This window comes from Ptychodera flava, chromosome 6, assembly GCF_041260155.1.
Source record: "Ptychodera flava strain L36383 chromosome 6, AS_Pfla_20210202, whole genome shotgun sequence".
Classification (NCBI taxonomy): Eukaryota; Metazoa; Hemichordata; class Enteropneusta; family Ptychoderidae; genus Ptychodera; species Ptychodera flava.
The window spans coordinates 2166757-2188324 of NC_091933.1; the positions used below are offsets into that span (position 1 = coordinate 2166757).

A 21568-nucleotide genomic window follows, 5' to 3' on the forward strand; every position below is an offset into this window, starting at 1 on the left:
AATATTCAAAAACCATAGGGCCAAAGTCCCTGAAGCTACTATAGACATGGATACAAAATTAAGTATTTCCTGACTGTATGAAATTATCTCACTAAGGTCATCCTAGGGACATGTAAACCAAATATTAAAGCTGTCTGACCAGCGGTTTTGAAAAAACAAGTTACTCAACAGTTGACAGAGCTCTGCTGTGTTATGTAGAGAATAACCTTTTGTGACACATGTATTGATGAAGAAGGTGGATATCTTTGATAGCTCATTTCAGGATGGCCTGACCAAAATGGAAAAAAATTCCGTAAAAATACAGATTTGCATATTTCATCAGACTGCTGGTATATTAGTCTATAATAGCAAATAAATGAGAGTTAATTATATTCTAATAAGTAAACAAGACTTGCTTCAATCAAGATTTTACGTCATAAAAAACAGCATATCTGTCAGGTTATAAAGAATCTTGAGCTGGTTATCTTTTTATCAGTATTTTCATCCTATTAACCAAGCACATTTTAACTTTCATATTAACAGTGTAAGTAAGTTCTGTTGAATAAGTTGAGACTGTACATACTCAGACTCTCAGAGAAAGCACACTGAAGAGTCAAATGTTTGAAACTTAAGAAGTTCAAGGTCATCAAAAGCATCATAAGGAATCATGTTACACTTTCATTGCACTGTTTACACAGATTGCATAATTGCTATAAATAGCACATGAGGAATCTTACAGCACAGCTTTACCATAAAAACCCTATCACTTTGACCACTCGTTTAATTGACCACTCTATTTTTTCCTCAAAAAGTGATCTTATTTTATCCTTACCAAGTCAACCATAAATGGAAATTAGAACTTTCTCTATCTCTATTTATTTGAGCACCCTATCATGACAAACTATTATGAGCAATTTCTTTTAGATAACATAAATGGTGGTTCAGAATATATCAAAGTTGGGATTCAGGAAAGTTGCCTTTACATGTTTTAATCCTCATTTCACTATGAACTGTCAAAAAAAGTTGAACTTTCTGATAATTCCACACTAAATTATTTTGGCTTTGATGATTTCCTAATTAATTCAATTATTTAAAATCATATTAATTATTTTTTTCTGGGTGAATTGATAGGGTTTATACAGTACAAGAATTACATACAATGTACGTCAAACTTTGACCAAAAATGACAAAAAAATTCCTTAAAAATACACATTTGCATATTTCATCACAATTTGAACATATCTAAGTTGGGTTATCCTTAGGGACCTGTATACCAAATAACAAAGCTGTCTGACCAGCGGTTATGAAGAAGAAGATTTTTTACCAAAAACACCTTTTTTGGCATTAATTTGCCCATTTTCAACATTATCAAAAAATTAAAAAAAATAGTTTCTCAAAATCATATTTTTCATCTACACAACAAATATCAAATCAGTAAGTACTGCGGTTCTCAAGATATTTGAGTGGACGGACGCCTCACAAACGGACATACATACATACATACATACATACATACATACATACAGACTGACGACGGACGCCGGACGGATACCCATCCCAATAGCTTCTATAGACTATAGTCTATAGTAGCTAAAAACAATAAGCCTGACTTCTGAGCATGTGCATAATATTAGCATAAGTCACCAGGTTCGGCGGTAACTCGAACTGAATACAATGACGTGTTATACATTTTTGTCTGTGTTGAGCTGTAAATCGCCTAATGCCTACTCACTGTTGTACCTCAGAGATAAAATAAAGTAAAATACTGACCATATTTACACCAGTTTGAACACATTCAGCATGTTCGTGACATCCGCCATTGTTGTCATCGCAAGGATCAATTGCTGTAAGATTAATACAGTTTACACATTATCATGCAATTCTTCAGGTGTTTTATTTAATGTATATAAAATGTTTGTAAACTAGCCCATTTTGAACAAGACACCAACAGCGAAAACTGAATCACCAAAATGTGATATTGTGGCAAACTGATCACAGAATTCAACGAATGAATTCAAAAACAGAAAAGAAGAGGTCTATAAAAGTACAAAAATAACAAGTGTTTAATCTCACAAGTACTGGCAATTAATAGTTTTAGTGAATGTCTTTTCTAGATTTATTAAAAAATTACTAAAAACTCAATTATTTATTTTCAATTTTACTTTCTTTCACCTGAGTAAAATTGCATCATGAAATGCCACTTTGAAATCAGAGTGGAGACTACAGAAGTCATTTGAAAGTCAAGCTGTCAGTGTTTACCTCCACAGTAGACACCATCCCCAGTGTATCCATCATCACACCGACATACTGGTCTTCCAGCAATGTTCATACATGAGGCAAACTCAGAACATCCTCCATTATTATCAGCACACAGATCTTCCTCTGAATTCAACAAATATGCAATAAGTTAAATTATCTGACACCATCTATTCATGTGAATTACACACAAATGTAAGCAATGATTTCACTTGTGATATTTGGCAGCTATCTTTATTGCAATGTCTACAAACATTTTTACCATCTTCTGACTGAAAAATGTAGAACCTGTAAGTGATGTTTTATGCTACATTGTATTTTTTAAATTCTGAAGTTATTTGATCTGAATGAAGCTGTTCATGTTTGCAGCTTTGTTAGTATATAAAGCTGCATCACACCAAACACTGTTTTTATGTTGTTGAATTCATCACACCAAACACTGTTGCCTGAAATTCAGACAAGTGTCATATGTGTTAAATGCATGGCTGTCATTGCAGCTTGTGGTCTGAGCCATGAATATATTCTTTTCAAGAATTCATTGTAACTCTAGCAGTTGCATATTAAGTTATTTTTTGACATTCTTGAATGCATAATTTCCAAATATGTAATGTAAATTCGTTGAAAAATATTTCTGTTTTGCATATTCATGAGAGAACATTTGCGAGTAGCCGTACTTGGCACCAGTTTATCTTTCCATAAATGTATGTAGGAATGATTTACCTATGCAAGTCTGTCCATCTCCACGGAAACCATTCTTACACATGCATTCAGGTTCAGTGCCAACTGCCACACAGCTGAAATACATGAATATGTAACATATAAGGTCAAAGGTCGTGGTTGTCAGCCAGTGATTTCTATCCCTTCAGAAACAGGCAATATCAACTTGAAGAACAGCAAAGACTGAGACTTTAAATGGAGGTGACCGGTTTTAAATCTAGAATGATTCCATCAAAAACTGACAGTTATTACGGCATTATTTGAATTCCAACGCAGAGATGTTAACATTTCTTAAACTAAAGTAATACACTATTTTTGCAACAAAATGACATTGTGACTTCTGGAGCAGACATTTCATTCAATAAGCAGTGAATATTTCAAAACATAAGATGATGTTCTACATGCTAATTAAGGAATTCATATTTCATTATTTGAAATGGGGATAATCCTAAAGGATTAAACATTCAAGCATTTTTATTTCCAATCAATGAAGGATTAATTTGTCTGTCAATGTAGTTTGATTAATGATTGCATTTAAAGATTCTGTTGTTAAGTGTAAGATACATTATCTTTCTACTGAATCTGTAATTGATATTATTTTCAAGCATAAAAAGTGCACAATCTACTGGTATACGTACAATGCATTGACGTCACATGGCTGCGGGCAGTCAACCACTGAATCGGTAACTGTCAATGTAAGGAAATCATTATTCAGTTAGACAATACGCAACCTAGCAGGAGATATAGTACAGTTGTAATTTTTCACTGAAAGGAACCCTGACAATTGGTTGTTTCAAATATGATGTAGCTATGGTACACCAATAGTCCTTTCTTAAAGCTTAATTTACATATTTTTGAGACTCTTGATGATTGCTGTTAATGGATACACGTCCATATACACACATACAACACTGACTGGTCCCAATAGCTTCCTTTGCTATACGTCTGTTATACTATTAAATGGGTGCCAAAAGAATAAGAACATAGGCTAAACATTTTGCAGAGGATTTCATCGGCCATAAAACATTTCACTATGTGGTTATCTCTGCTGACTTTGGAAGCAATTAGGCAAGACATCTTGTCAATGTACTTTGATAAAAACTGTTAAGACTGATCAAACAAATTTTGTTTGAATAATAAGAAAATTTGCCTTTGAGGTTTACGTGAAAGAGTACAAATATACAAATTTCAAAATATTTTAAAGATACTTAAAAGAAGTCATCCCTAGGGACCTACAAACTAATTTGAAAGTGATAAGACAAGCAGTTTAAGAGTTCTCATGAAAAATTTGAGAGAAACGATCCTCTAAAATTTATAAACAGACTTTCCACTACTTTGAATAAGGCATCAGCAGAAATACTTGTATCCAGTCCTCCACTTCTAAAGCTCTACCGGTATGTCGTTGATAGCAGAGCTCAAGGTGAAGCATCTCAAACTAAAATAAATATCTTCTTTCATTTGGACTTGAAGAAATAAATTTTAGCCATCTTAATAGGACCATGTTATGTTGATATGACTTTCAGGCCACACATTTCAAGTTTTGTATTCTGCAACACAGCAACTGTAACTGTTACAGTACATTGTAAAATTTAGTGTGTAAAGTTCTAGATCTCCAGGTTGGTTTTTGGGCTATAAAATGAGAGCATAATGACATACCCTGAATGTCGCAACGAGGTCCTATCCATCCATCATTGCAAACACATATGACATTACTGCTAGAACTTGTAACACATGATCCATTAACACAGGGACATTCTGGTGAATCAAAACATTCAATTTGAAAGTGTGAGTTATTAAAAAAGACAAGAAACATAATGATCTTTGAGTGTAATGAATGCTACAAAACAAACTATCCTCATCTAAACAGTGAATCAAATAATGTAACATCTGTGTGGTTCTTTAATCGAATGTGAACATGTTTGTTTCACAAGCTGCTACACACATGGCTATCTCTAAGCATTCAATTTTGTCAACAAATTGCATGAGCAGTGTCTTGTCCATTTCTCCACAGGATACAGTTTTGGGGATTTTGGCTTTCCAACATCACATCAGAACAATTTCAGCTTCCCACTAGACTGTCCGAGGGAGTACACATATCAAATCCACAGAAGAAGAACACTCCTTTGTAGATTAATACAGCCAATAAGCTCTGCCAATGTCAGGCCTACAGCCCATACAATCTACAGCCAATAAGCTCTGCCAATGTCAGGCCTACAGCCCATACAATCTACAATAAACAAATTTATATCACTGAAGACTCTCTAGATATTTTTGACCTATTCTATATTCCAATATAAAATAACATCAGATCTGTAACTTGAAAGTTGCTTCAAGAATTACTGGAATTCAACAAGCTGAATCTTGGTTCTTCCTTGCAACATGCTTTACCTTGCTATCACAAGAATGTTGTATTCAGCCTATTAATATTGTTCAATAGATTTCGTACAGGTGTTTTCCTGACATATAAAATAAGTAACAGAACAAACCTCTGCTGCAGTCGTCACCAAGGAAACCTGGTGCACACAACTCACAGGCAGTACCAGCAAAGTTTGATTTACAAGTACAGCTTCCATTGGCATTGATACCGTCATTACAAACACCGTTACCATTGCATGGGTTAGCAGCTCCTCCAGGACATGCTAAAATTGATGAATAAAAATCATTTCAGAAGCCTACTTTGCTGATAACATAATCCTCAAATACTCAACTTTGTCACACATTGATAGTTTTTGTTAACTAATCTTGGTATTTCTCATGTATGAAATTACTGAATATACACATTCTTCAATTGGAATATCTCAGATTTTTTAAACTTTAAAAATAGAAAACCTCAAGGGTATGCACTAGGTGAGGAAACTTCACTGCAATAGAAAGACACCCCTCTTGATATAAAAAATGGGTCAATAAATCATCAGATCTGTTTTTACTCACCTCTGCAAGATATTCCATGGAATCCTGGACAACAAAGTGGAGTCTAAACAAAGAAATGTCAGATATTGAGAAAAGTCTTCATACAATCAGTTTCATCACATGACTTATTTGTGTTCACAAGATGTAAATGTATACCTGTATTATAATACCGTAACATTTTAGAAAAGTTTTTTTTTTTCAGAATGTTTGATTACTGTACAAATTAAAATATCAACACATATACTTGTTTGTCTTGCCCACCAATTGGTGAATATATCACTACTTTCAATTAAAATGATGAACTAAAATGAGTTGAAGTCAACCAAATAAAGAAAGCCAACTGAAATGAAATATACTGTAAGAAGTAACTTACATATTGTGTTTTGATGCATGTTACTTGGCAACCACTGACCGTGTAAGTTCTACCACGTACTTGGCGTATATAGCGACAGTTTTCATGGATGCCTTCAGGTGGAATCTGTTACAAGGTGATTTTGTGATGATTTTAATATCAATAAAACCATAATTTCGATGTTGTTTTGCTAATTTGATTGTATTAGTCTGTATTTTGATACAAGGTGCAATAAATTAACCAATAGTTTTACACATGTGAGTCTCTAGGTCCAAAACTTTAAAACACTAGATACATACATGTACATGGCATTTTGTCAAAACAGGCCTTTCTGTCATTTGTGATGACAATATTCTCATTAGTTTAGGTTTGTGTGTGCAATTTGCATGGCCAGTAAACAAGTGACTGATGCTGGGAGTTAGTTTTTTAACAAACTGTCACATCTCTCTTTGAAATAATAAGGAACCAGGAACTATGTGGTAGATTTCCCTTCAACAAAACATGGAGTAGAAGCATCCTAAATGGTGTGTTCTTGGATTTGAAACAGAAAGTACTCCTTCTGGTGATATTGTCTCAATTATTATGAATTATTAACATGATTAGCATCGTTGATGACTATACTGAAGGAAGACATGAATGTAACACGCTGCGCATCAGTTCACGCCACAGGATAAAGTACAGGAAGAGAAAACACTTTGATATCTTAGTTGATAATCAGATAAAGCAGATGATAATTACATTACAATCACAAATGCACATGTAGCTTTTGAATCTTTTTGAAGTATGATTGAAAACATGATGACCACTTTTCATTTTTAACATGTCTGTGCAAAAAACTTTATCATTTTATAGATAATGCACAAGACGCATATTCATACAAAAAGATGAGATTTTTCATCGTTGATGACACAGTCCCCACTTGTTAATGGGTACTTTGATTACAGGTCCTCAGAGAGGATAGAGTCCTCTTCATTAGGTCTGTGATAAAAATACTTTTGAATAAATTTGCTTGATACATGTCTGAGCTGTAGTTCAGGACATGAAAGAATCGTAATAAATGGCCACATGGCGGCCTTATTGGATCGTATCACAGAACAAATCTATGTGCATATGTATGACAGACATCCAGCTCTATGGGTTTGCTCAGAATTAGATATATGCATAATTAATGAGGTACAGTATGAAGCATCATAAGGTCTCCCATCATACCATATATGAAGGGTGTACCACTTGTGGTTCCTGAGTTATGGACAAATATGTATATTTGAGGTCAAAGGTCATTGAGGTCATGTGACATTTTGTCAAAAAAATTGTAGTGCTAAGTTATCCCTATATACCAAAAATCAGACCTCTAGCTCTATTGGCTCGCTCAAAATTAGATATGCGCATAATTGATGAGGTACAATATGTGGCGTCATAAGGTGTCCCATCATACCATATATGAAGGGTGTAGCACTTGTGGTTCCTGAGTTATGGACAAATATGTATATTTGAGGTCAAAGGTCACCGAGGTCACATGACATTTTGTCAAAAAAATTGTAGTGCTAAGTTATCCCTATATACCAAAAATCAGACCTCAAGCTCTATTTGCTTGCTCAAAATTAGATATGTGCATAATTAATGAGGTACAATATGTGGCGTTATAAGCTGTTCCATCATACCATACATGAAGGGTGTAGCACTTGTGGTTACTGAGTTATGGACAAATATGTATATTTGAGGTCAAAGGTCACCGAGGTCACGTGACATTTTGTCAAAAAAATTGTATTGCTAAGTTATCCCTATATACCAAAAATCAGACCTCTAGCTCTATTGGCTTGCTCAAAATTAGATATGTGCATAATTAATGAGGTACAATATGTGGCGTCATAAGCTGTCCCATCATACCATATATGAAGGGTGTACCACTTGTGGTTCCTGAGTTATGGACAAATATGTATATTTGAGGTCAAAGGTCATCGAGGTCATGTGACATTTTGTCAAAAAAATTGTAGTGCTAAGTTATCCCTATATACCAAAAATCAGACCTCTAGCTCTATTGACTCGCTCCAAATTAGATATGCACATAACTAATGAGCTACAATATGTGGCGTCATAAGGTGTCCCATCATACCATATATGAAGGGTGTAGCACTTGTGGTTACTGAGTTATGGACAAATATGTATATTTGAGGTAAGGTCACCGAGGTCACATGACATTTTGTCAAAAAAATTGTATTGCTAAGTTATCCCTATATACCAAAAATCAGACCTCTAGCTCTATTGGCTCGCTCAAAATTAGATATGCACATAATTGATGAGGTATAATATGTGGAGTCATAAGCTGTCCCATCATACCATACATGAAGGGTGTACCACTTGTGGTTCCTGAGTTATGGACAAATATGTATATTTGAGGTCAAAGGTCACCGAGGTCACGTGACATTTTGTCAAAAAAATTGTAGTGCTAAGTTATCCCTATATACCAAAAATTTGACCTCTAGCTCTATTGGCTCGCTCAAAATTAGATATGCACATAATTAATGAGGTACAATATGTGGCGTCATAAGGTGTCCCATCATACCAAATATGAAGGGTGTAGCACTTGTGGTTACTGAGTTATGGACAAATATGTATATTTGAGGTCAAAGGTCACCGAGGTCACGTGACATTTTGTCAAAGTGTCTGAGATATCTGCGTGAACGGATGGACTCATGGTTGGACTCACGGACGGACATGACCCAATCTAAAAGCCCCCTTGACTTTATCTTTGGGGACTAAAAACTGTGTAACTGCATCCTTTTTGCAATATGAATACGATGAGAAACTAAAATTTTTATTTTTCTTGGCCTTATACATGGGAGTCTATGGACTGCCTTATACATGGGAGTCTATGGACTGCCTTATACATGGGAGTCTATGGACTGCCTTATACATGGGAGTCTATGGACTGCCTTATACATGGGAGTCTATGGACTGCCTTATACATGGGAGTCTATGGACTGCCTTATACATGGGAGTCTATGGACTGCCTTATACATGGAAGTCTATGGACTGCCTTATACATGGGAGTCTATGGACTGCCTTATACATGGGAGTCTATGGACCGCCTTATACATGGAAGTCTATGGACTGCCTTATACATGGGAGTCTATGGAGGTGAAAACTAAAAAGTCCTCTAACACGGCCAAATTTGATCGCATTGTGAAACAAATCGATGTGCATCTGTATGAGGTAGGTACTATCCTTGTACCAAGTTTGAACGAAATCGCTCCAGGCGTCTCTGAGATATCTGCGTGAACGGACGGACGCACGGACGGACGCACACACGCACGCACGGACGCACGCACGGACATGACCAAACCTATAAGTCCCCCCGGACGGTGTCCGTGGGGACTAAAAAGATGAGATTTTTTACCGATATAACGCGTAGGAACTGTTAACTTACAATTGGAGAGTAACCATTTGGGCAGGCTGGTGGAGAAGTGCAAGTAACACAGGCACTCTATGGAAACAAAAAACATTGGATTTGATTTAATTTGATTTGATTTGACTTCCCTGGAGAGATAATATTACCCTTATCTGAGTGTAATCTCATGACTTTTAAATTCTTGAATTACTGCAACAAAATACCATATATTTCATTCTCAAATGAGATCTATGAATACTCTATAATGAAAACCCCATTACAATAGATTCTGACAAAAATATGGACTAGATGCAGACTATACTGAAAGTGGACACACAGACACTGACAGTAACTCACCGGTACAGTTGATGTGTGATTGAGATCACATCTGTTGGCAATAACATCCAATACTTTACTTATACCATGGATAACACCTTTATCTACAGTGAGATCTGGCTCAATGATGTAGGCTTGGTTGTTGATCATTACCTGAAATACAGCAAATAATTACTAACACTCTATACACTGGTACAACATCTTCTAGAATTGACTGCCTTGAAATTCAAGTGTTCAATTCACAATTGAACCTGGTGGTAGAGTGAAATTTACCAGCAATTCACTTTCTTAATTGCATTCCAAGGCTATATAATAGTTTTTATCAATATCTGCCAATTTTTAATATTTCTGCTATGAGTTTTAAAAGAAAAGCTACAAGCGTTTGTTTTTGATTTTTTACTTTGTCCTCGTTGTGCATGTCATTTGTATTAACTAGCTTTTTTTTGTCCTGTAACATCCTGTAAGTGGGGATGTATATGGTTTTTAACTGTATCATATCTGTGTTGGAGTTTGAAATAAAGAAAGAAAAGAAACAATCTGCTCCAAGTATCAAGTAATTTACAGCTGCAGTAAACTGAACTGATCATAATTATAAAGCATACACAGACCATTGAAGGCAAACTGACTCGCCATATCTTGGTTGTAAAAGCACCTCCCTTAAAATACTGCTTTTATTGCAAATCAATATCATACTCAAAAAAACAACCCTAACCTGAAAATACTTGTGAATATCTATTTCCTGTGTGAATGATTGGAAGAACTTACTCCATTTCCATGGATACTAAATGTAAGTTGATAGTTATGTCCTAGTAGGGTCTGATGATGGAAACCATCCTGAAGGTCGTGGGAATAAAACTTTTCTTCCGGAATAATGTGGTATTCCATAACTGTCTTCACCTGGAAAGACAACATTAAAACATCACTTCAAATTCACTGAGTACATTTATATGCAATCTCAGTTGTCAAATTAGGCCGTCCTCTCCTCGCACATTTGCCTCCAAAGCACAGAGATAGAAAGTAATGCTTTAGAAAATGAAATTTATTGATTATCCAGAATGTAACATACAATTGAACTCACCAAATGATTTCTTTCTTCATCATCCAGATCAATGAAAGCATCATTGTTTGGTACAAAGATTGTGTATTGTTGTAACTTGGAAAGTGTTGATACCAAATCAAACTCCTAAGATGAAACCAAAAGAAAATTTATCCCTTTCAAATATGACAATAACCAAGAAAAGTGAATCTGTATTTAAGGGTTAAGGTAGCTACATACCTTTTAGCCACTTTCAGATTTTTATTTTTTTCTCAATTGAACACGTCCCAAACCCCAATAAAGTATACATTTTCTGAAAGCCCTGATATAGAGCTATCCGACCAAACACAGTACACGGTCATTATTTGCATAAGAGTCACGTGACAAGCGTTTTGCTGAACCTTCCAAAAACCGCTTTTTCCCGCCTTATGCGAACACGCTGCAAGATTTCCGGTTGGAATTTCTTCATTGACAAGCCTTGACAATATCCTTCAAAACCGTGTCTGGGATTTTCTTTATATGCCTTTGTTTTTTTTTAATGCGCTCTTAAAGGTGTTAGATGAAGGTGCTTTTCAAGGAATTTTAATTATCACGCCATATAATTTGAATGGAGCCTCCGGGAAAAAATCCCAGACACGGTTTTGAAGGATATTGTCAAGGCTTGTCAATGAAGAAATTCCAACCGGAAATCTTGCAGCGTGTTCGCATAAGGCGGGAAAAAGCGGTTTTTGGAAGGTTCAGCAAAACGCTTGTCACGTGACTCTTATGCACATAATGACCGTGTACTGTGCTTGGTCGGATAGCTCTATATCAGGGCTTTCAGAAAATGTATACTTTATTGGGGTTTGAGACGTGTTCAATTGAGAAAAAAATAAAAATCTGAAAGTGGCTAAAAGGTATTTAGCTACGTTAAATGCAGTAATCAATATGGACCTTATGCTTTTCATTCTCCAAACATTACTGGAAGTACTACAGCATACCATCCATGCTATTACAGTTCCACTTTCACTTCTCTCTTAAGTTTCTAATATTATATAGGGCTCAGCCCTTGGTGTCGCGCCAGGGGTTAAGATTGGCAATGTTATTTGTATTGATTGATGATAAAATGTAATTAATTGTTACTTCATAAACGTATATACTAGTATGACAACTATGCCCAGTTTCCCTCTGATGAAAGCAGTTCACGTACGTACACGCGCGGACGTCAAACCCTGCAGCAGTGCAGGTAGGCCTATAGATTTTCTGTAACGTGTAAAAATTTTGGACAAAAATTGGCAAGTTTTACATTGATAACAGCCTATTGCGTTAAACAAGGGACGTATCATGCAATCATTATCATTGCAATGGTAACCGCACTGCCCAACTTCCACTTGCAAGCTGAAAACTATAGCGTTCCGTCTAAAAACTGGCAATTTTTGAATTTAATTATTGACACTGGGGGCGCTTTTCTAAATTCAATCCCAGCATTCTTTGCGTATGCCACCGTTCATATGCACGACTGTTTTCTCCCTTTATCTATATTAACGATATTCTGTATCAGCGACAAGGTGCATAATAACATTTACTGGCTAATAAAAGAGGTATATTTTATAAATGGCATGTTATATAATAATAATTTGTTTCGTATTTGTTTATTTACGAGTACTCAAAAAAAAACATGGCGGCGCCCACGAACGAAGGGTACACTTCCGGTTACTCGCACAGTATATTATGAATAAGCGCATGCGTAGTCAGTAAGCCGCTGGCGCGACTATTAACATTTGCTGGTCATAACACAGTTGAGTTTGTTTTCAGGCACACATGGGATGATAACTTGTTTCTTTATGTAACCAGAAGAAATAGAGTCACATCAAAGGTTAGATGTGTAATTTGTGAACACACTAACTTGCAGTTTCCACACAGCAATCAATGCATGTATATGTAGTGTGAGTATTGTTTTCTTTTAAACAAAAGATTTAGACACCAACATGCTGAAATCTATGCTTAACTGCATGTAACATTAGCATTTCTAGTGCAACTATAAACATGCATATAACTTTCTATATAAGATATGAATATTGATGGATGTTGTTATTTGATTTTACACCATAAGTATGGTCGAAATGCATTGTGGGTTAATGCTGAAGGACGAGCATAACCTTGACCTTTGTGACCCTTGTGGATATCTCTAAAACTCTAGGTCCTGAGAAAAATCTATTTAGCAAGGAGACTGACTAAACATCTGCAAGAATCCGTGCATGTTTTTCAGCTTTGACTTGACCTACTGATATTAGTATCATAAACTTTTAAAACTCTCCCAATGAGGTTTTCTAGAAGCCTACAATGATTTAAAAACAATGTTTTTGAAAATCAAGAAAGGTTTTCAACACAAATGAAAGTGCCTGGCAAAGTGAAAAGCACCTGTTGCCAAATTTATTATCATCCGTCATGCCCTTGTTTGTTTTCATGTATGGTTAACGTCAAGCCATGAAAACTGCAAAGCCTGAGTTCCCATTGGATGTCCTAACATACTTGATTTTTGTTTAACGTCTCTGAGGTTCATGCTGGTCTGGGAACAGCTGTAAAAGTTGAGTTGCATGGCAGAAACATCCAGTGTCATGATGCAGCACGTACATGTCATTAAATTCTACTTGTATATACATTCATAACTTTAGATCAATGCCAAACAAAAATACAATGGGGTCAGAATGTATTTTACCCACTGCTACAGTATATTAATACAAGTGTTTTACAAAGGCACTTTAATGTTCTAAATCAAAAAATTTCAGAACATTTCTCAGTGTGACTGTGTAACGCTAAAAGCTAGTGCTTCAGTACAAAACTTGACAAGTTTACCAATATATTGTTAAACTCAACTGGACCCTGATATTATCATAACATATCAGTATACATTTGAGAAAATAATTTTCTGAGCATATGGGATAATTTATTTTGATATCCAGAAGGGTGACAAAAGTCCATTGGGCATGCAAGTATACCCACCACCAGGGATTCTTTAAACTTAGAGAAGGAAAGATTTTCTTCAAAAAACTCTTGAATAGTTGGAGGAGCAGACCAAAGTTTAGTTGTGGGAGGTACTAACACCTAGGAAGATACAAACACAGAGAATGACATGTCAACAACAAACATCAAATTATGACATAATGTTACAATCTCTCACCACAGCTGCTTCAAAGAATCTGGAAAAGTCATCGTTTGTAGCCAGAATGTTCCAAACTGATGGAAGGGAAATATCTGGCGTTACTGGACTACCAGGAATCAGAACCTGGAAGAGTCAAACATTAATTACATGTACAAAGTTTTACAGAGTAAAATATATTCTTTTCCTCTATTTTGATTTAGGTAATATTGAAACAAAGAGGTGATCATCATGTGACATAGCCAGTACTCAAAACCAGGCTAATGTATTTTTGTGAATAATAAATCTTTGTGAATTTCACGAGAGTCCAAAAATTCTGAAAATAGGTTGTTACAAATGTATTTCATTGCAACACAGTAAATATGATAAGGGTCATAACTCAACTCTTTCGATAGAATCAAATAATGAATAATATTCTGAAATAGAATAGAAAAATCTTAAGTAACATAAAAATTGGTCATTTAAAATGGCAACTTTACAAACCATCAAGGAAAAGCAAAGTTTCTGTGACAGTACATCTGGTATATTGTACTGACAGACGATCTCTAATTTGTAATAATTAAAGCATGTATAACACCATTTTAGTCTATGAGCTTAAGATATATCATGTACCATGAAATCTAACAACCATTATGTCAATTGTACATTGGTTTTAACTGACAGCAGGCACATGTTGATGTAATGTCCTATGATTACTGTCATTTTTTTTTTCAAAAATGCAATATAAAATCACAATACAGGAATGTTTGTGACTGTAGTAAGACACACTTTAATCAATGTTTGAATCTGATTTTATTAACAATTCAATTTCCTAGGGTCATTTAGACGGCCTTTAACTTTGTAAGGATATAGTGAAATTTGTCAACAATGTATTCACAGAAATAATGACATTACCATGAATTGCACCAAGGTTTCAGGGAAAAGTTTAAAATGTCTACAAAATGCTGGCTTGTTGAAAAAACTGTTAAGTGTGTTTACTCATACTGCCACAATGACATTGTAAGTGGGACGATACAAGATTCAAGGAGCTTGGATATATGGAATCAATACAGTTTCTTGCAGAGCTTTTTCAACCACTGCTTATCTTTCATGGTTTTGGTAATATGGCAATATAAAATAACCATACCTATCAAAAACTGGTGAGATAATCTCACGGTACAACTGATATGTTTTTCTAATTCAGAGTAAAACTAAACAATGCATTAACCAAGTGAGCAAAACATTTTACACTTCTAGTAATACAGGGCTGCAGTAGAGTTGATTAGCTCCATACAGAGAATTACAGTTTTTGCATTTTCCCATCACAATATAGAATTCATTCTAACAAAGCCATTACTGTATAGCCTAGTCATTCAGTACACATGTTACTTTGAATTTGTCCATCATTGGATGGTGAAGTACATCACTTCTTGCAAATGTATGGATAGCATACATTATATAGAATTAGACGCTTTCTGAGAAGTACAGCCAAGCAAAACTGTATCATATATGATCTAACAACAATGAAACCATTCAACAATCCTACCTCATCTATCATGTGGATTATTCCATTTGATGCAGGGAGGTTTGCAGCAACAATACGACTTCCATCAACAAATAGCTCCTACAGAGAAATAAAAGTTACGCATTAATATAACTGAACATCAATATTGGATGAACGGTGTAGAAATTAAGTATCATGTTTTATGTCTGTCATCTCATGCAGAAATGTTGATTTGTAAATTAATCCAAATAGAATCTTTCAAGTTTTAATGTGTATACTTCTTGGTTGAAACACAACAACTGATGGCTGTAGAGAGAACATTGTGATTTACATGTTATAGCTATGATTGAAGGCACTTCATCAAGTCAATATATGGGATGATTATCAGAGATGAGATTCATAGATGTTATCACCAAAATACACAAGATTGTTCTTACTCCATTGATCATTGTGATAATAATATCAGCATCAGTTAGCAGTGTATGCATGAGTCCTTCTCCATGATTCATCAAATCTTGATAGCTCCATGCACCATTTAAAATATGGTATCTGTAAAATATGGAATTAATTGTTCATTAAACTAGTGATTTATCTTCACAAAGGGCCTGCTTTTTACCATCTATAGGTCACCATGGTTATCATATTTCATTAGAATAAAGAAGAAAATGCATATTATGCATTTAATATTTCCATTTGCTATCAATATTTACTCCCACAATTTGTTTTGTAAAGAGATTGAAAGTATGGTTGTCATTGTTTCATATCTACACAAATTACAATCTTTTTTGAACAGTTGTAGAGGTATTTTTGCTTTTTTTTTTTAAATAACTGTGGTGTGTTTCTGTTACTCGATAACTGGAATAAAAAATGTATTGAAATGCTGGTTAGGGTTAGATCATATTTTACAAAGTTAAGGAAAAGTGTGACAGAAAATTACAGTTAGTGGCGCTTTAATGTTGATTCCTAGGCTATTAAATCATAAATTCCCAGCTTTCATATCCAGATATGACTCGGGTGAAAATTGGTGCACACAAACTTTGCATATGAACAGACTTTTCGGGGTAGGGGTGGGGGGTTGTCCAGCTGATAATGCTGACCCTGAACCCCAATGAGTCTAAAGGTCACTGGTGATTATTGTGAACTGCTGTTTGTGTCTAACATCTTCACTTATTGATATGGTGTTCAACATTCTTATCTTTACTAATTGAGGATAAATATTTGTTTTCATAGAACCTACTTGATGCAAGTAGCTGCATTGTTTTTACTAAGCCATGTATTACGATCCTGCATAGACATGGCATCAAATGCTTGATTGATAGGAGCAAATAATGTGATATTGTACGATGGGTCTGCCAGCTGTCTATCCATGCCTGCCACCTAAAAACAAAAATCCATGATAAGTTATTGACTTACATGTAAGATATCTCCTATCTTCAATTGTAATGAATGCTTTGTACTGGTGGGCAATATGTCATTAATGAAAAAATGACAATCACTGTTAATTTACTGCTCAGGTAAAAACACTACAAAAATTACACATGATTATGAAATAATTTTTTGTGAACTAGTAATATTCTGGGCTGATACAGCCTTCAATACATAAGGTTGCATTTTGCACATGTATCAAGATTTCATTATTGTACATGTGTATGTCTGAATCAAGCATTACAATCAAAACAAATCATATCAGATATGAAACCAGTGAGCACAAAAAGCAACCTACACAAAGCTGCTTGAGTTACTGTCCTGATCAAACCACTGCTCTAAACCACTTGCCTTTCCACAGCAATATAGCTGGAGGCATTATGATAAAATTTTGCAGAGCATTACAGAGAGGAAGAACATCTCAGCCGGCTCACACAATATCCTGAGCATTTATAGACTTTGTCAAAACTAGACCAACTTGTTTGTAGTAGTGTAAGCTAGCATCAAGGCTGTTATGCAACATACAGCTACCAAACCAATGAAATATACCAGTACTTTACACATTCAAAGCAGATGTGTCCTGTGTAACATTTGTCTTACCTCACACATGTCCATGAGTTGAGTCAGGTCAGGATTTCCTGCAATCTCCTGAAAAGTTCAGAGGTCAACAAGTCAAACAAATCACTAACTGCTAATTATCTTTCTCAGAAAAATAAAAATCTGTTAAAATAGATGATTGGCATAAAATAAAGACAGAGAATATGGAGTATATTTTTCAGTATCTTCTCATGAACAACAACCATACAACATACTACACATCTATCATTTTAAGGTGTTTTTAATTGATCCTGAAGAAAGAGCTCTTCATTATTTCACAGAAAAAAATGTTCCCAAAAATTACAGCAAAAAAGTTGTCTTACCACAGCAATGTTGCTGAAACAGGTGAGACCATTTCCTACAAAGCCTTGATTACAAGTACACATATTTGTACCTGCTCCAGTTGACGAACAGACAGCCTGCAAGAAATGACAAATTGTCAACAGAAAGGCATTTTCCTTGTTCCACACATTTTCAGAATTTTCATGGAACATTAAATGAACTCACTGTGACTAGAACAAAGAATGATTTATACTTACATGATTATGACATCCACCATAGTTACTGAGACATGAATTGATTGGTGTACACTGAATACCATTACCCATGTACCCTTCATGACAGTTACAATCATTCTGTGAAAAATTGACATAAATTAATCGTCTTATTACACAAGGTTTTCATGATAAGATATTACAACAACATAACCTATTCAGCACAATTGCAATGTGTTAGTCACTCTGACAATATTTTGAAATTTTATAACTCTTCCCTTTAGACTTGCAATGGGTGACAGACTTTTACTTTTGTTTAAATTGAGATTAACTCGCCATTAACAATGATGAGATTTTGCTCTCTGATTTCACCCAGACCCTGAACCAGTATGGTCTAGATGACAACAAAATGTACACAAACTGCAGGTCTTCCAATATGTTACATGATCTCCAATCTTGAGTGTCAAGGAGTGATTCCAATTGACAGTTCAAATATTTTCAACTTGCAAACATTTCAATGATGTTTGTAAGATGAATTGCTCACTGTTAACTGTAACCTCTTATCAAAGATGAAAGTACAATAAATGTAGGACTTGCATGTACAACAAAAAATATGCTGATTCATGGTTAACTTCTAGATCAGGTTTTCCATAGTTCTGCTTTTGTCAACAATTCAGAGTTCAATATTGACAGCAACTCTACCTCTCCTGGTCCTGTAAAAGTACAGTCAGCATTCAAATCACAACCTCCATAACTTGGCAGCTGACAGTTGTCAATAGCAACACAGGCATGACCATCTCCGAACCATCCCTCATTACACTCGCACTTGCTGACACCAGGTCCAGTATAAATGCATTGGGCCTATAAAACAGAGCACAGGGTACAGTGTTTATCAGTTTTGAACAGCACACAATGATAATCTGGGCTGCCATGTGACCAGCAAAATGGCCAGCCATGCAAGGAGATTTTTGGAGGCAATTTTAGCTGATCATTTCACTAATAGTGCAGCTCCACTAAATACAAGAACAATGGTGGCCCATGGCCTTAGCAGGTGTTGTAATCAGATGCTATAGACAGAAAGCCAGGGTAATTGATGGGATATAAGATTTCACTTGGGAAAATTGCCGGGAAAAAAACAACATCTGGAGCAAGGTGATCAGTTAAGGTCGCAATATCTAAGACACTCTTCGTAATCTCACAATAACAAAATATGATAAAACTGATTGCTATTTCACAATCTAGGAAGGGGATACATTGTGCAATTTCAGGTGCCTATGTTCTTATAGTTGACTTGTTGTATCAGCTTTCAAAAATAATGCATGCAGATTGAGGTAAGGCTTTGCATGGATGATGTATGAAATTGTTGTACATAGTTTGAATAGTTCATCACTGATTGGAGTCATTTTCACCAACTAAATCCAATCTCCTAAGTTGTATAAACCTCTATCTTTGTCTACCACATTAGTAAGTTAACCTGTTTCAAATGTACTTGCCTAGTTTCTGAAAAGTACCATCAGATCTAAAAACTACAAGTGAGATTAGAAGATGCTGAAGCAAAACTACAATCCATTTGTTTAAATACATATTACATGGAGGAATAATTGAACTTTGTGAAAATACTTGTCAATGAGAAAGAATATTTGAAGAAAGATGACTGAACAAGCTTACCTCAGCATGGCATCCTCCTCTGGTTGGTTTTGTACAAGGATCAACAGCAAGGCAGTTAAATCCATCACCTGCGTATCCAGCATTGCAAACACATTGGATAGTATCCGTAATTTCACAGTGAGCATGGGTATGACACTGATCCAATTCCGGTCCACACGGATGAACAAATTCCTCACAATTGTCTCCAGTATATCCAATACTACAACTGCCAGGATTACATCGTCCATTGCCATTGGGACCATTGTTACAAACTCCATGTACACAGGTACATGCTGGAAAATATCAACAATACATCAGATCACATTCTTGTTGTGTAATGGTGTCATGGAAGCACAGAAATATGCACACAGTGAAAATCAATTTATCAAGTTCTTGGAAATAAATATATCAACCATGTAAGGACGTGAACCAATTGTCACCACTGAAAAAGATCTAATGCCAAACTCAAAACACATACTGAGGTTAAATATCTTTTCAGTAGGTACAGAGTACAAAGTGTTGCACAGTTCCAGTACAAGGTAATACCTTACAACATGTGATATGTGAAATTTGCGGATCTGCTTTTCCTTTCTACAAAATTCACAAAGCGTAGAATTATATAATTTTAGGGACATACATGCATGGGTCTGTGAATATAGTATCATCAAATGGAAAGAATGCCAATATTGAAGTCACATCTCAAAAAGGATCTTTATCAACACATATTTACATCTGTGCAAAAACTTGATGTAATTACTGATATTAAATAAACATGTAAACTAAGACCTTACATCAACAAAAAATGTAAAAAGAATGAGAACAAGATTGATTATGATAGTGTATATTAAGCAGTGTGTATTCTTAGCATATGCTTTTGATAATAAAATCCTTTACATAAACAGCAGTTACCATTTATATGCTACAATATAAGGAATCGCCAATGGGTAACTTGAACAATGATTCTTTAAAAACGGCAAAAGAATTCAACGTAGATTCAAAATGTGATGCTGATTTTACCTTGTGAACAATTCCGACCAAAATAATTATCCCTGCAGAGTTCACATGCCGTTCCAATGAAACCAGATTTACACAGACAAGTACCATTGTTGGTAAACCCATCAAGACACTGGAAAGGAAACAAACTTTGTCAAGATTTTCCTGTAAACATTTATAAACTGCATTAATAATTTCAGTGGTATTCATGTGTACATGGAAATGTAAAACCACTTTGAACAGCACATATCACACTGTCATTTTGTACATCTATACATACCATACAACAGAGTTCTTTCCTTGGCTGACCTTACAAAATTTCAAAAGAAAACGACTTGATGTTTTCTTTGCCATTATCTAAGTTGTTCACTTTGTTGTTGAAATTGTTCTTTTAATTAAGCCCATCGCATCTTGAGCAAGTTACTTAACTTTCAGAAAATTGAACATATACAGGAAGTAAGACTCATTGCATACAGTATTTTAGTCTATTTAACTGTTCAGTTATGTAGAAATTCTCTATACAGAATAAGAATACACATGGCAAGAAAAGATCCATTTTAGATTGATCTGTGCGACGTAAACTTTGCAAGAGACTAACCTGACCATTGTTATTGCATGGAGTTACAAATCCCCCTGGACAAGGAAGACAGGACTCGCCATAGAAACCACTACAACACTCTTGAATCTGACAAAAAGAGAAGCTATTGGCATATCAGTGATATCACAGACCCAAAGACCTCTAGGGTTGCTGACATCAATATTTCTTTTGTTTTTGCTCTGTTCATTGTTTCTATGTACTGATGTGTTCTTTGAAAG

General features: G+C 35.2%; 1 protein-coding gene across 5 annotated transcripts in view; it reads right to left on the reverse strand.

Moving 5' to 3' along the window:
* The window catches only part of LOC139134579 (stabilin-2-like), a 74428-nt gene that overhangs the window by 24922 nt on the left and 27938 nt on the right, over positions 1-21568 (reverse strand). For 3 of the 5 annotated variants that reach the window (XM_070701485.1, XM_070701487.1, XM_070701484.1), the window contains exons 17-39: positions 21351-21437; positions 20777-20885; positions 19781-20052; positions 18815-18973; positions 18158-18253; positions 17942-18037; positions 17622-17669; positions 16834-16973; positions 16034-16145; positions 15639-15716; positions 14135-14239; positions 11017-11121; positions 10704-10835; positions 9960-10091; positions 9642-9698; positions 6236-6340; positions 5884-5926; positions 5439-5591; positions 4609-4707; positions 3591-3639; positions 2956-3029; positions 2239-2361; positions 1750-1823 (exon numbers count right to left, since the gene is read on the reverse strand). In XM_070701485.1, the coding sequence (XP_070557586.1) occupies positions 1750-1823; positions 2239-2361; positions 2956-3029; positions 3591-3639; positions 4609-4707; positions 5439-5591; positions 5884-5926; positions 6236-6340; positions 9642-9698; positions 9960-10091; positions 10704-10835; positions 11017-11121; positions 14135-14239; positions 15639-15716; positions 16034-16145; positions 16834-16973; positions 17622-17669; positions 17942-18037; positions 18158-18253; positions 18815-18973; positions 19781-20052; positions 20777-20885; positions 21351-21437 (2448 nt within the window). Of the gene's footprint in view, positions 1-1749; positions 1824-2238; positions 2362-2955; positions 3030-3590; positions 3640-4608; positions 4708-5438; positions 5592-5883; positions 5927-6235; positions 6341-9641; positions 9699-9959; positions 10092-10703; positions 10836-11016; positions 11122-13956; positions 14059-14134; positions 14240-15638; positions 15717-16033; positions 16146-16833; positions 16974-17621; positions 17670-17941; positions 18038-18157; positions 18254-18814; positions 18974-19780; positions 20053-20776; positions 20886-21350; positions 21438-21568 lie in introns of all 5 variants that reach the window. The other 2 variants (XM_070701488.1, XM_070701486.1) reach the window with 1 other exon arrangement.